Source organism: Dendrobates tinctorius, unplaced genomic scaffold (genome assembly GCF_039654945.1).
Source record: "Dendrobates tinctorius isolate UK_male_01 unplaced genomic scaffold, ASM3965494v1 ptg000007l, whole genome shotgun sequence".
Lineage (NCBI taxonomy): Eukaryota > Metazoa > Chordata > Amphibia > Anura > Dendrobatidae > Dendrobates > Dendrobates tinctorius.
Genome location: NW_027361675.1, coordinates 29,783,452 through 29,798,719, shown reverse-complemented (window position 1 = coordinate 29,798,719; position 15,268 = coordinate 29,783,452). Strand labels below are relative to the sequence as shown.

Genomic DNA, 15,268 nt, shown 5'->3' with positions numbered 1-15,268 from the left:
TGTGCCCCTACCCTTATACTTCCTGCAGCAATGACGTACCGACCAGATGCACATGACCACTGCATGGCTGCATAGACGGCATGTCATTGCCAAGACCACTCACTGGCAGATAAGTATGTGTGAAAGACAATTTATTTCTGAAAGTAGTAAGTGGAGACTGGTAGGGACCACCAGAGTCACAGTAGATTCATTGGTGGGTATTGGTTTCTTCTTTATTTTATACCAATTCTTTTTTTTGCATAATTTCTGATGATACTGTAAAACCACTTTAAGATCAATAGGATCGAACTAGAATCTTTAAAGGGGACCCGCCATCAGAAAAACCCTAATAAACTACAAATATGGGGTTAATCTGTAGGTTAATAGTGTTACTTACCTGCCCGATGCCTGCACTTAGCTGATCGCTCTGGGGAGAAAATTAATTTTATCTCCCCCTTGGCAGCATTATGGTTTCAGTTCTGGGGGTAGTGCCGGCAAGTATTCAGTCAATACTCTGGAGCAGCTGCTCTAGCCACTCCCCTGGCCCCAACTGACGAATGGCCCCAATGCAGAGCCAATGTCAGTGAGCTGAACTCGCACCAGCATCGCCCCTGTGACTGAAACCGAAACGTTGACGGGGGACGTAAAGTTCAATTTTTCCCCACAGAATTCGGCTACGTGTAGGTGCCAGATAGCATAACGCTCTTAACCTGCAGATTAACCCCATATCTACACGTTAATAGTGTTTCCGGTGATAGGTTCTCTTTAAGATACGTAAACCAAATAACACGAGTGCTGTATTTGTCAGTAAATTGAACACGTTTTTTGGTTATGTTTTACCACCTATTTTCAATCACTTAGTGCCAAAGAAGACATCAGAGTCAGAAAAAGCTAAGACTATTCCTTCTAAATGACCATATAGATGAGAAATTTTGATGTCTGAGAGTCCTCAGTGGTTGATATCTATAATGGCTAACTGAAAAGGTGGTAATAAATAGAAGCTTCACATCACTGGTCTTATTTCCGGCACTATTCCCATGTCTTGTTGTGTATAAATATGTAACGTTTCAGATTTTGTGTGTAATAGAGCCTGATTAAGAGACCTGAGTAGTCTGGAAAGCTTGTTATGTGTTACCATAATTTCAGTTATCCATTAAAAGGTATCAACCACTGAGGACGCTCAGATTTTAATATTTTTCTATCTACTGGCTAACAAGGTACAAAGATATATTTTCCCCATATAAACGAACCATTTTATTTCATCACACTAAAGATTCACGTAGCTATCATTTCCATGTATTATTTTCAGTTCCTCCAGAAGTTACTACATCGGCACATGTGATTGCTCATGTGGAAATCAAGGCTGATGTAAAAATGACCTTAACTTTATTGTCAGTATGTGATATTCACAAAGGGGCCTTTTTATCAAGCAGGATTCACCAGAATTAAGGTGTAAAACTGCTTTAAGTGTCCCAATTTGCAACTTTTGCCTTTTGTAAACCTGTCAGCCAGGTCCACTTTGAAAACTGTGTACGCCCTCTTAATAATTTACACAACAAAAGTGGAGCAAATTTCGACAGACATGTTGTACACCAGCCTCTGCTTGGTCTACATTGCCGGGGGTTGGCGCAAGAGAATTCAAACAAGGGCTAGATTCCTTAAAAGACACATGCCTCGTAATAAATACGGAGCATCTTACTCAAGAGCTCCATTCGTTAAGACAGGTGTATAAAACGTCAGTCTTAATTAATTGGTGCCATATTGTATCATACAAGTGAAATGAGCAAGGGTGCGCATGTCTAGTCAGAATGTGGCTGGAAGGATTCATATTCAAAACTTGTGGTTACATAACCACTCGATCTCACCGCCGGCACCGGAGAGTTCTCAAAGCAAGTGCAGCAAGCGATGTGAGAATTCACAAGTGTCAATAAAATCACAAATCAATCTTGCTCAAATTAGTTATCCAATAGCTCCTACAGAAAAAAACTAATTCTTTAAAAGATGCTTTATTAACAATTCTTTAAAAGTGAGAAATAATCTCAAAGGCACAAAAAACACACACTGATCAAAATTGTCAAAAGTCCAGCTCCTTCAAGCATATAGTAACATGTCAGGTAGGGGTATATGCTCTATTTAACCCTATCGGGCCCTTAATTCTTCCCTACCTGACAGCGGAGGTTGGCACCCTCTTGGAACGCAAATGGCGCCCCCGCTCCACGGTGGCTACCCCTACTTGCCCTGTTAAGTTCTATATCTAGGATATACCAGATTACAGAGCAACCAAATGGCTGAGTTCAATAAATTGCAGTCAAAAAACTCATGCCAAAAACCACTAAAAAGACTAGAAAGGGGTGAAAAACAGTAGCTAGAACAATCATTTTTTTATGGGAACATAGTGCATGGGGAAACAAGCTACACAATGCTAACAATCCCTGTTTATGGATATCCCTGCCTAACAGCGGAGCTGTTTCACCCTAAGTTACTCTGGTGCCCCCGCTCCACGTAGACTATCCCTTACTGGCCCTTCACAATAGTGATACTGACAATATCTATGAGGGTATATATATAGGGCCAAAAAAAGCAATTGCAAACAATCTGTTGAAAAATTGCTATCACAAATAATCCCCCACACAGTTCTCAAACAATGAAGGTGGGTTACCAACATATCCCAATGGCAACCAATAACTTCTATAGGAGACCAGATTAAATCTCTTCCAATGCAGATCTCAACCATTTCAAAGGTCATATATGAAATAAAAAGCCGGATTACTTACCGGTAATGCTCTTTTAATGAGTCCACGACAGCACCCACTGGAGGTATCGGATCCGCCCATTTGGAACAGGAAACCCTACAGGAAAGATAAAAGGGGCGGTCCGCCTTTCCTCCTCAGTTTTACGTTTCAGAGTACCAGAAGGACCGCCAAGGATTAGGCAATGTTCTCTTATTTTAACATCTTTCTTATCCATTATTTGGTAATACTTTAACTATTGATATCTTTAGGGGGGGAAGTGAACGGGTGCTGTCGTGGACTCATTAAAAGAGCATTACCGGTAAGTAATCCGGCTTTTTACTCTTCGCCACGACAGCACCCACTGGAGAGATTCCAGAGACCATCACCTGGGTGGGACCACCGTGCCAAGGATAGTCCTGCCAAAGCTTAAGTCAGAGGTTGATGAAAGATCAAGTCTGTAGTGGTTATAGAAGGTAGAAGGGGATGACCAAACTGCCGCCTTACATATAGTTTCAATCGGAACATCTCCCTTTTCCGCCCAAGAAGTTGCCATTGCCCTGGTGGAATGCGCCCTGATGTTCCCTGGAGGATCTTCGTTTTTTGCGGAGTAGGCTAAACGAATGGCCTCTCTGATCCACCGGGAAATGGTGCTCTTCGTGACTCCATACCCCTTCTTACAGCCCTGAAATGAAACAAATAGGGCCCTACTCTGCCTCCAACTGTTGGACCTCTCAATACATTTTAGGACAGTTCTTTTGACGTCCAGAGTATGGAACCTCTGCTCTTCCGGAGTAGAGGGATTTTTATAGAAGGTTGGGAGGAGTATCTCCTGAGATCTATGGTATTTTGTTGCCACTTTTGGCAGGTAGGCAGGGTCTGGTTTTAATACCAATCTGTCTTGGTATTCTTGAAAAAAGGGTGGATCTATTGACAAGGCCTGAATATCACCCACTCTTCTAGCTGAGGTTAGTGATACTAAGAGGGCCATTTTAAGTGCTAAGTATTTGAAGGGTATTGTGTCGATCGGCTCAAAGGGGTCTACCGTTAGGGCGTCTAAGACCAGATTTAGATCCCATGTAGGGACGGAGGGTATGTGGATTGGAGTTATTCGTTCACATGCTGTAATAAAACGAGTTATCCATTTGTTGCCTGCTATATTATGGCCATATAGTGCTCCTAATGCCGATATTTGTACTTTCAGTGTATTTACTGCTAAGCCTAAGTCTTTCCCCTTCTGCAGAAATTCTAAGATTGGGATTATCGGAACTTCTGTTGTATGAGGAACTGTATGGAATTGAAGAAATTTTTTCCATATTCTAATGTAAATCTGGGTCGTGGACTGTTTTCTACTTTGTAGTAGTGTAGCAATTAAGGACTCCGAGAATCCTCTTGTCCTCAATAACTGCCTCTCAAATTCCACGCCGTCAAGTGCAAGCTGAGCACTTGAGGGTGGAAAAAGGGGCCTTGGGAGAGTAGATTGGCAGTCGGAAGGATCCAAGGATCTGTTATCGACATAATCTGCAGCCACGAAAACCACGGTCTTTTTGGCCAGAACGGTGCTATTAAGATTATTCTTGCTTTGTCGTCTCTGATCTTCCGAATTACTTGAGGTAGGAGGATCAATGGAGGGAACGCATACGCTAGGTTGAAATTCCATGGAACTAGAAAGGCGTCCAGTATGTTTGGGTGATCTGACGGAGATAGGGAGGCAAAGGTTTTTATCTGCCTGTTCTCCCTTGTGGCAAAAAGATCCACCTCGGGTTGTCCCCATGCGGCTACTATGTCCCTGAAGACCTTCCGATTGAGGCACCACTCTCCTTGTCGTAGAGTGTGACGGCTTAGGAAGTCTGCCTTTTGATTGCTCTCGCCTCTTATATGAAGGGCCGAGAGGGACAAAAAATAGTTTTCTGCTAAGTTTAAAATTTTTGCCGCTGAAGACATCAGAGTCTCTGATCGAGTTCCTCCTTGTCTGTTTATATATGCCACTGTGGTGGTATTGTCCGACAGGATCCTTACATGCTTCTGTTGGAGCTGCGGAAGGAAGTTGTATAGAGCATAGAACACTGCAGTCAGTTCTTTTAAATTAGATGAGTAATTACATTCCTCTTTACTCCACCTTCCCTGATAAAACCCATTCTCCATGTGGGCTCCCCAGCCCTGGGGACTGGCATCGGTGGTTACAATACAGGATGGAACTATAACCCATGGGACTCCTGAACATAAATGGTCATCGTCTAACCACCACTCTAGGGAAGTCAAGACTTCTTGTGACAGGGTTATTTTGCTCTGTAAACGACCACTATGTCGCTTATCCTCCTGGAGGATCTGGTGTTGTAGTGTACGGACATGGTACTGGGCCCACCGGACTGCCGGGGTGCAAGAATTTAGTGATCCTAATAGTGACATTGCTCCTCTTAAGGATACACGTGGTTTATCTATAGCTGCTTGTATTTTTTGTTTTGTGAGGATGATTTTTACCTGGGGTAGTAGACATCTCTGGGTCAAGGAATCTAGTTGAAATCCTAGAAATGTCTGGAGAGATTGCGGATCGAGTCTGGACTTTTGGATATTGATGATCCAGCCAAGGCTCTGAAAAGAGGAGACTGCGTCAGTCACGCGTTCAGTACATTGTTTGACTGAATTCCCAATTACTAGGAAGTCGTCTAGATATGGTACAATTAGTGTGTCCTTTTGGCGAAGGTAGGCCATCACTTCTGCCATCACCTTGGTAAATATTCTTGGTGCCGTGGAAAGCCCGAAGGGCATGGCCGCGTATTGGAAATGACGAATCCTGCCCTCGACTTCCACTGCGACTCTTAGGTATTTCTGGAATCTGTTGTGTATAGGGAGATGATAATAAGCATCTTTTAAATCAATCCCTGCCATTACACAATTTGGGAAAAGAAGCTTTATAGTGGATCTAATCGATTCCATTTTGAACTTATAATTTTTTATAAATGAATTTAGCTTCTTTAAATTAATAATGGTTCTAAATGTACCGTCTGGTTTAGACACCAAAAACAGGGGAGAGTAAAAGCCTCTACCCTGTTGTTCCTCAGGGACGTCAACTAAAACTTTTTTAGCTAGCAGGACTCGAATCTCGTCTTCGAGAGCCTTCTGCTGAAGTGAGGAATTAAGGCGAGTTATAACAAAGAACTCATAGGGGATTCGAAGGAATTCAATCTTTATTCCTTCCTTGATTATATTCAAAATCCATGGGTTTAACGTAATTTGTTCCCATTTGGTAAAAAAAATTTTTAATCTGCCCCCAACCGGTGGGTCTAAACTTTTAATTTTTTTCTCTCCTATATGTTGGCCCTCTGAAGATGGTACCCTTCTGCTTTTCGTCTTTCGTGGCCCATCTCGTTCTGTCCGATTGTCTTCTTCTCCCGAATGGCCGTCTTTTAAAGGTTTTCCTATAAAACGGAATGGGAGAATCACTGAAGGCCTTTTTCCTTTCTTTTGCCTTGGCGAGAATTTCGTCTAAGGCTTTTCCGAAGAGGAACTCACCCTCGCATGGGGTTGCACTAATTTTGGATTTTGATTGTGCATCCCCTTTCCAGCTTTTTATCCAAAGCGCGCGTCTGGCGTTATTCACCAGGGCTGCCGACCTTGCTGCAAGTCTTAGGGTGTCCGCTGAAGCGTCTGCCATAAAGGCAGCTGCCCCTCTTATCAACGGGATGGCTGCACGCAGTTTCTCCCTTGACACTCTTTGCTCAATCTGCTGGTCTAATTGATCTAGCCATACCAGCATTGACCTAGCAGTACATGTGCTGGCTATTGCGGGTTTGAATACCCCGGTGGTGGACTCCCAGGACCTTTTGAGCGAGGATTCAGCCTTTCGGTCCAATGGGTCTGCTAACAATCCTGCGTCCTCGACCGGGATCGAGGTTTGTTTGGAAGTGGAGGATATGACAGCGTCCACCTTTGGTATTTTAGACCATTTTAATAGATCTTCATCAGTGAACGGGTACTTCCGTTTTGAAGCGGATGGGAGAAAACCCCTCTGGTCGTGTTTTTCCCATTCCCTTTTGATGAGATCTTTAATTGCCGGTATTACTGGAAATGATCTCCTCTTTTTTTCTGCCAATCCCGCAAACATAATGTCCTGCGCGGTCTGGGCTCCCCTTTCCTCTTCACACCCCATAGTATTCCTAACCGCTTTTACCAGGTTATCTACGCTGTCCAGAGGAAAACATGCGCGTCCTTCCGCCTCCGAGGATGATGATGAGGACGTGGATGCGGAGCCTGAGTTTAACCCCTGTTCTTCCTCTGACTCTGAACTGACAATAACCTGTTTTCTATGCCTGGACTCTGCGGGAGTGCTGGCGCGGTTGATGGCTTGTATTTCCTCCCTAATTATGGCTCGGATATCCTGAGAAGATATCGTCGGCCCCTGCCTGGTCTCTTTCATGCATTGTTTGCAGAGTTTTTTGGGGTAGGAGTCAGGGAGAGGCTCTGAACATAATGCACATTCTTTATGTTTTGTTTTTCCTTTTTTCTTTGACTGAAACGGGAGGTCAAAGGTAAAGAGAGGGGGGAGGGGGGGGGAGGAGAGGAGGTTAGCTTAATAGGTAGAGCATATGCTTTGCACACTCACCCAGTGAAGCTTAATACCGGTTCAGATGGCTGAGACGGTTTGGATCGGGTTTCTGCTGCCTCGCTCCTGCGGGCAGTCTCCGTCCTGGCGCTGCGGTCCCTGGTGGAGTTGCCCCCAGCTGAATCCCCTGCTGGGGTTTGCGACTCTGCGGGGGACGACATGTTCCAATGTTGCAGCGCTGCAGCGCTGTTTTATCTGTATCGTTGCCCCGGAAGTCGCCCTGTCACAGGGCGCATGCGCCGCGTCATCGCCATCTTACCCCGGAAGTTCAACCATTACTTCCGGGGTATGGGAGCGTCGGGCGCCGGCCTGCTCCCGCGCCACCGCTATTAACACACGCGGCTCGCGCGCACATGGCCTCACCATCCACGCTATACCCCCACCGATGGGAATGGGGGGGGGGGAAATCTCCAGGATGCCAGACCGGCGCGCTCCCTGGTAAGACCGGGCGGCCCTCCCCGGACCCGGCCATTACCACTATGCCACCAGACGAGGGGGGAGCCGTCAAACGGAGTCTCCCCCGACGCTGCCTCCGGACCGCAGCCCCTGCCGTTCCCGAAGAGACCGCACAGGCGGATGAATGGCCCAGGTAAGATCCTGCAGGATCCTGCTCCATTTGGAACAGGAAACCAAAACTGAGGAGGAAAGGCGGACCGCCCCTTTTATCTTTCCTGTAGGGTTTCCTGTTCCAAATGGGCGGATCCGATACCTCCAGTGGGTGCTGTCGTGGCGAAGAGTAAAAACACCATTTTTCTCCATGCCACTCATGTTCAATACATTGCACTATGCCCAAAATGAAAATCAGCAAAAAATCATGTAAATATAACTTAGCTCATCGCTGTTATGGTATCGCCTCAACGCGTTTCTCTCCCACGCAGGGAGTTCATCAGGAGGCTCATGATGCTATTAGATGCTCCTTCAAAGCATCAGATGTTGCGCCTGGTTGCAGGTGTCAATCAGCGTGTAGCAATGGATACTTGTCTCCATTTTCACCGGTGCGCCTGCGCTAAATTTCTAGACCCTAGAGGTGCTTCTTCCCCATGTTTCCACTTCCTGTTAAGCACAGCGGGGAGCGGCGAGGTAACTATAAGTATCAGTTACTACACTCTGATTGGGGAAGAAGCACCTCTAGGGTCTAGAAATTTAGCGCAGGCGCACCGGTGAAAATGGAGACATGTAGGAGGTAATAATATATTGACCCTCTACTCTATCATTTGGTTTAAGCGGCGAGGTAACTATAAATAAGTATCAGTTGCTACACGCTGATTGACACCTGCAACCAGGCGCAACATCTGATGCTTTGAGGGAGCATCTAATAGCATCATGAGCCTCCTGATGAACTCCCTGCGTGGGAGGGAAACGCGTTGAGGCGATACCATAACAGCGATGAGCTAAGTTATATTTACATGATTTTTTGCTGATTTTCATTTTGGGCATAGTGCAATGTATTGAACATGAGTGGTATGGAGAAAAATGGTGTTATTTCATATATGACCTTTGAAATGGTTGAGATCTGCATTGGAAGAGATTTAATCTGGTCTCCTATAGAAGTTATTTGTTGCCATTGGGATATGTTGGTAACCCACCTTCATTGTCTTGAGAACTGTGTGGGGGATTATTTGTGATAGCAATTTTTCAACAGATTGTTTGCAATTGCTTTTTTTGGCCCTATATATATACCCTCATAGATATTGTCAGTATCACTATTGTGAAGGGCCAGTAAGGGATAGTCTACCTGGAGCGGGGGCACCAGAGTAACTTAGGGTGAAACAGCTCCGCTGTTAGGCAGGGATATCCATAAACAGGCATTATTAGCATTGTGTAGCTTGTTTCCCCATGCACTATGTTCCCATAAAATAATGATTGTTCTAGCTACTGTTTTTCACCTCTTTCTAGTCTTTTTGGTGGTTTGTGGCATGAGTTTTTTGACTGTAATTTATTGAACTCAGCCATTTGGTTGCTCTGTAATCTGGTATATCCTAGATATAGAACTTAACAGGGCAAGTAGGGATAGCCACCGTGGAGCGGGGGCGCCATTTGCGTTCCAAGAGGGTGCCAACCTCCGCTGTCAGGTAGGGAAGAATTAAGGGCCCGATAGGGTTAAATAGAGTATATACCCCTACCTTACGTGGTACTATATGCTTGAAGGAGCTGGACTTTTTGAAAATTTTGATCAGTGTGTGTTTTTTGTGCCTTTGAGATTATTTTATTTTTAAAGAATTGTTAATAAAGCATCTTTTAGAGAATTCACAAGTGTACAGTCCCAGAGTGACTGCAGACCTTTCTGTTAAGCCCAGACATCCCTTTTAAAGGGAATCTGTCAGCATGATTTCATGCCCCAAACCATTTATATGAGCATCCATTCCTCCATTACTCAGAAATCAGTGTTTGAATCTATATGCAATTGAGGCTGAGCGTAGATGTGAAGCCTCTGTCACTCCGTTTCTATTACCTGCCCAGCACTGCCTTTTCCTGCTTAGGCCTCTTTCACACATCCGGTGTCAGGGGTCCGGCGGCGTGCGGCGAAAAGTCGGGCTGCCGGATCCGGCCTGCAGCGGTGACACCGGATGTACATGTGGCGCCTGATGCGGCTTGGAGGACATTTAAAGGAGCCGCAGCACCGGGGGACGAGAGAGCCAGCCGGAGAGAGATCGGGATACGAAAGAGCAGCCAGAGAGACAGCGGGGGACGAGAGAGCAGCCAAAGAGAGAGCGGGGGACGAGAGAGCAGCCAGAGAGACAGTTGGGGACGAGAGAGCCAGCCAAAGAAAGGTATGGAGCGTATGGAGAGAGAGAGGGAGAGGGAGAGAGAAGGGGAGGGGGAAAGAGAGATGCGCACCGGGCACTTGTGGGGTTAAAACTCACAGTGCCCGGGCATGCGCTGTTGAAAAAGCCGGTCCGGCGCTGCAAAAAAACGTTGCAGCCAACGTTTTTTGCAGACGCCGGATTGCGCATGTTTGCCGTATCCGGCAAAACCCGGAGGCGCCGCATGTCCATCCGGCACGATGCGGCGATCATTACATTCTATGTGAAAAAACCGGATCCAATTCCGGATCCGGTTTTCACAATTTTCGCCACATCGTGCCGGATTTAAAAAAACGGATGTGTGAAAGTAGCCTTAGTGGCATCAGTCAAGCAAGAGTAGCTGTCGCTGGGTGGGGAACAGAGTTGGAGTGACAAAGGCTTCAGATCTACCTTCAGGCCAGGCTCATTTGCTTATAAATTCAAACACTAATTTATCAGTAACGTAGGAACAGACTGACCATGATCAGGTATTGCTGGACTTGTCTTTCATAGCTACACTGGCATATAAATAGTTTTTTGGGGGTTTGTGGGGGGGGGAATCTTCTGACATATTCCCTTTAAAGCTTTAAAGGAATTTACCAAGTTTGGAAGTTATCCCCTATCCTGTCCTGAGAACCATGAATGGAGTGGCGGTAGATCAAGTGCTAGTATGCTCCATTCATTCTGTATGGGAGGGCTGGCTCTACTTGCTGATAAATTTGTAGCATATAAACCTATTAAGTGTGAACATTATGTCAACTAGTATACTAATTTTATTGCTTACAAACTACTATGGCTGAATGCAATAATACACCCTTAATTCAGCTCAGAAATGCTGTTTGTGCATACACATTTCTGGGCAAATCTATTTCATGGAAGGTACAAATAATACACAAATGATACTAAATGTAAGGCACAAAGTGATACAGACAGAGCCCAAAATGTATCTCTAAGGATAAATAGACATGAATATCCATGTGTTTGCCAAAAGGGTGTTCTTCTAGCATACGTTTGACCAAAATAGACCTGGATTCCACAGCCCCAACTGTACAGATTGAACAATCTATCTAGATCAGACCTCGGCAAAATGCGACCCGCGGGCCACATCTGGCCCTCTGGCTGTCTCAGTCCAGCCCGCAGACAGACAGTCGAGGGGCTAGAAAACAGCGGCCACAGGCTGCATCGTGCCTGCCTGCTCACTGTCTCCATCTGCACTTACTTCATTGGTGGAGGAGGGGCCTTCGGCCAATCAGAGCCGATCAGCGTGTGAAACAGCGTCAGCTATGTACTGCAGAGAGTCATCATACTGGAAACAGGAAAAGGATCAGAGCGCTAGGGAATGGGACCAAGGTGAGTATGTGGTGTTCTCTTTTATGTGTATGGGATTTTTGGGTGGCTATGGGGAGGAAATGGAGGTGTCATGCTGCACATGAGGAGGCTATGGGGGCCTCATTCAGGACATGGGAAAGCTATGGGAGCCTCATCCAGGACATGGGGAGATTATGGGGGCCACATCCAGGACATGGGGAGATTATGGGGGCCTCATTCAGGAAATGGGGAGGCTATGGGAGCCTAATGCAGTATATAGGGAGGCTGTGTGGGGCCTCATGAAGTATATAGGGAGGCTGTGTGGGGCTCATGCTGCATATGGGGAGGCTGTGGGGAGCTAATGCTGTATATGGGGAGGCTCTGTAGGGCTCATGCTGTATATGGGAAGTCTGTGTAGGGCTCATGCTGTATATGGGAAGTCTGTGTAGGGCTCATGCTGTATATAGGGAGGCTTGAGGGGGCTCTTACAGTATATAAGGGGCTGTGGGGGGGGTTCATACGATAAACAGAAGGAGCTGTACTTGGTTTCAAATGATATAGGGGGAAGTGAGCATACTTAATTATGCTCAATATTAAGTGATACAATTAATATTAATATAATTATCAATATTATAATAACAGGGTGGGCATTTATATGGATACTCCTAAATAAAATGGGAATTGTTGGTGATATTAACTTCCTGTTTGTGGCACATTAGTATGCACAGGCTTCCAGTATCCGTTGTTTCAGATGCTGCACATCTCATATCTTCAAAGCATAGACAATTGCCTTCAGATGACTCCAAAGATAAGTCTAAGGGGGTCAGATCGGGAGACCTTGGTGGCCATTCAACTGGCCCACGACAACCAATCCACTTTCCAGGAAACATTCTTCATCATTGGAAACCTCAATTCCAATGGATCTCTGAAACTGCTACATGATGATGTAGCACTGAAGATGGCACGTTCCCTAAGTTTTTCCAGCAAGATGGTGTACCACCACATTATGGGTGTCAGGTCCGAGCATTCCTACAAGGAATCTGACCCCCTTAGACTAGCATTTCTTCTGCAGTGTTGCTATCAGTGTGTCAAGAGTGGGAGAAGAGGGTTGCATTAACAATCCAACACAATGGGCAGCACTTTAAACACATTTTATAAGTGGTCATAAACTTGTAAATAACTCATGAAAGAATAGAGTTACGTTAAAACCAAGCACACCATTGTTTTTCTTGTGAAATTTTCAATACGTTTGATGTGTTAATGACCCTCTTCCCATTGGAAAAAAGAAAGTTGGATCCAAAATGGCCGACTTCAAAATGGCCACCATGGTCACTACCCATCTTGAAAAGTTTCCCCCCTCCCATATACTAATGTGCCACAAACAGGAAGTTGATATCACCAACCATTCCCATTTTATTTACGTGTATCCATAAAAATGGCCCGCCCTGTATAATATATTGATATTAATATTGAGCAGAGTTAATTTCAGCCTATTGGTTTGACCCTCCACAACAGTCACAGTCTCTAATGTGGCCTCTGGGGAAAATTAATTGCCCACCCCTGATCTAGACTATCAATAGAGAGTTCTAGAACATTTTTTATTTGACTTGGATAGCATAGAAATGGAACCAATTGCAATAATGTGAGTGTCATAACATGAATACGGTATATATTTTTTTGCTGTGAACCTAGTGCTGGTGAAGCAATGGCAAGTAATTGATGTCTGAATGGCAGTATGTATCTGAAACCCTTTCTAAACAATTTCTAACTTTTATCTAATGCACCAATATGGTTCATTTAAGTAAAGGAATATTTAGGGTATGAATAATGTAATGCAAAATCTCATGACAAGCCGACAATTATATTAACTCATGGTTGGTGAGCACACTATGTGCAAAAATTGGTATTACATCTTCGGCAGGGTTTGGAGATGAAATGATAGCAGTTCTTGTGAATAATTCTAATCCCATAAACAGGAAAATGATAACGTTTTCAGGAGATGGCTGCTAGCATTCTTTCCTATTTTCCTGTGTAAGAGTTAATTAATACTCGATTACTCACCCGATTAAAGACACGATTTGCTCCACAATGTGCTTACTGAAAGTGATGATGACAAAGAGCTTCTGCAAAGGGAGGAAAGAACACAGTCAATTCAGGGAAACAATGGAGGAACTGGGAAAACAGAATGCATTCAGCTAAAGCCAAATATTCCATCTCTATTAGATAATGTAAGGCACAATATATACAGTGCACTGAATAAATCGGAGCAGTAACCTTGTAAAATAGTGAAAAACGGTATTTGTAGCAGTCACCAGAGCCATAAATCACAAGATGTGTCTGACTAAAAAAGGTGAATCAGGTACAAGTGTTTGAGAAATGTATTTTATTTAAAAAAAACAAAACATTAAAAAAATGGAAGCAAAGTGATGTTAGTAAACATTTAAGTGTGTAAATATGTACTGAATATTTCTTAGTAATGCAAATAAACGCAATGTAGCAACCTGAAGAAGCGCATCATCACTTTATTTTAGGTGGGAGAGGTCCATAAATGTTCCTGTTCGGGGATTGAGACTGCTCAGTCCAGCCCAATGCCCCACAAGCGCCTAAAATGTAATTCTTGGGTCATAATACTATGCTTTGGGGAGGAGGCTACTCCGTGACTGCCATACTTTCTGCTAGTGCAGAAGGATTCCTAACAAAGGTCTAGAATGTAAGCTAAAAAAGCCCTGGACATTCTATCAGAGACAGCCATGATTTTTTGTTATCGCAAAGTTTAATTAGATTAACAAAAATACATACTGCTTGTCTAATTAGGTACATATAATCTCATGTGCAAGGTTTGCTGTTTTTTTTTTTTGTTTGTTTTTTTGGGTGGCTCACATTGAAAACAACATCAGTCTCACTATTGTCTAGATTTGTATTTATCTTATTTTGTTATAGCGCTCATGGTGTAGTATTAATTATATAACTGCATTCTACAGGTCATAGCTACTACTGCCAAATTAAACTTATATGTTTGTGACTTTTTTGGCATATATATATATATATATATATATATATATATATATATATATATATATATATATATATATATATATCTATATCTATCTATATATTTTTTTTTTTTTTATTTTTGATCATTCTTAATTCTGTTTTGGGGGAGATTCTTTATATGCTTGAGAACGGAATTCAATAATATAAATATACTGTCCAAATAGAAATTGAAATATGGCACTTCACCTCAGAATATTACTCAAACCCTTACTTACAATAAAAGAGGGGAAATGAAGAGATCCATAATAAAGTATCATTTTACTTAAATATGCAATTAAAGGCAAACAAAATAAAGAATAAAATGCAGAATGCCTCACATAAAGGAAGGTGCCAACTCCCAGTAATATAGACCAAGATACAACTATGTAAATGTAAAAAAGAAATATTGCCTCTACAAAGGGTCACTTCAACAATGATAGTACTCAGTTATCACTGGACACACTAATAATAATATGATGTTCCAGATAGAATATTGGCCCAAAATAAATGAAAATAATGATAATGGCAAATTATATAATTAGTGTATACTATGGTAAGCAAAGAAAAGGGAGAATTGCATCCATAGTGCTGCGCTAACCCCAAACAGTGTTAGGCTGTGTGCCCACGTAGCGATTTTTAAGCGTTTTTGCAGCGATTTTCGGCGCGAAAATGCTGCGAAAATGTTTAAAAATCGTGTACAGAACGCCCCCCATGCATTCCTATGGCATTCCGCACATGCTGTGCTAATGCTGCGCTTTCTTCTGCGGCGGAATCGCATCGCGGAAAAAAACGCAGCATGCTCATTCTTTTGTGCGGAATCGCAAAGAATTGCC

At 43.7% G+C, this 15,268-nt stretch overlaps 1 protein-coding gene across 3 annotated transcripts in view; it reads right to left on the bottom strand.

Annotated features, from left to right (window-relative positions):
• Window positions 1–15,268, bottom strand: part of VMP1 (vacuole membrane protein 1) — a 268,295-nt gene that overhangs the window by 19,978 nt on the left and 233,049 nt on the right. For all 3 annotated transcript variants that reach the window (XM_073572977.1, XM_073572978.1, XM_073572979.1), the window contains one exon: window positions 13,464–13,525. In XM_073572977.1, the coding sequence (XP_073429078.1) occupies window positions 13,464–13,525 (62 nt within the window). The remainder of the gene's footprint in view (window positions 1–13,463; window positions 13,526–15,268) is intronic.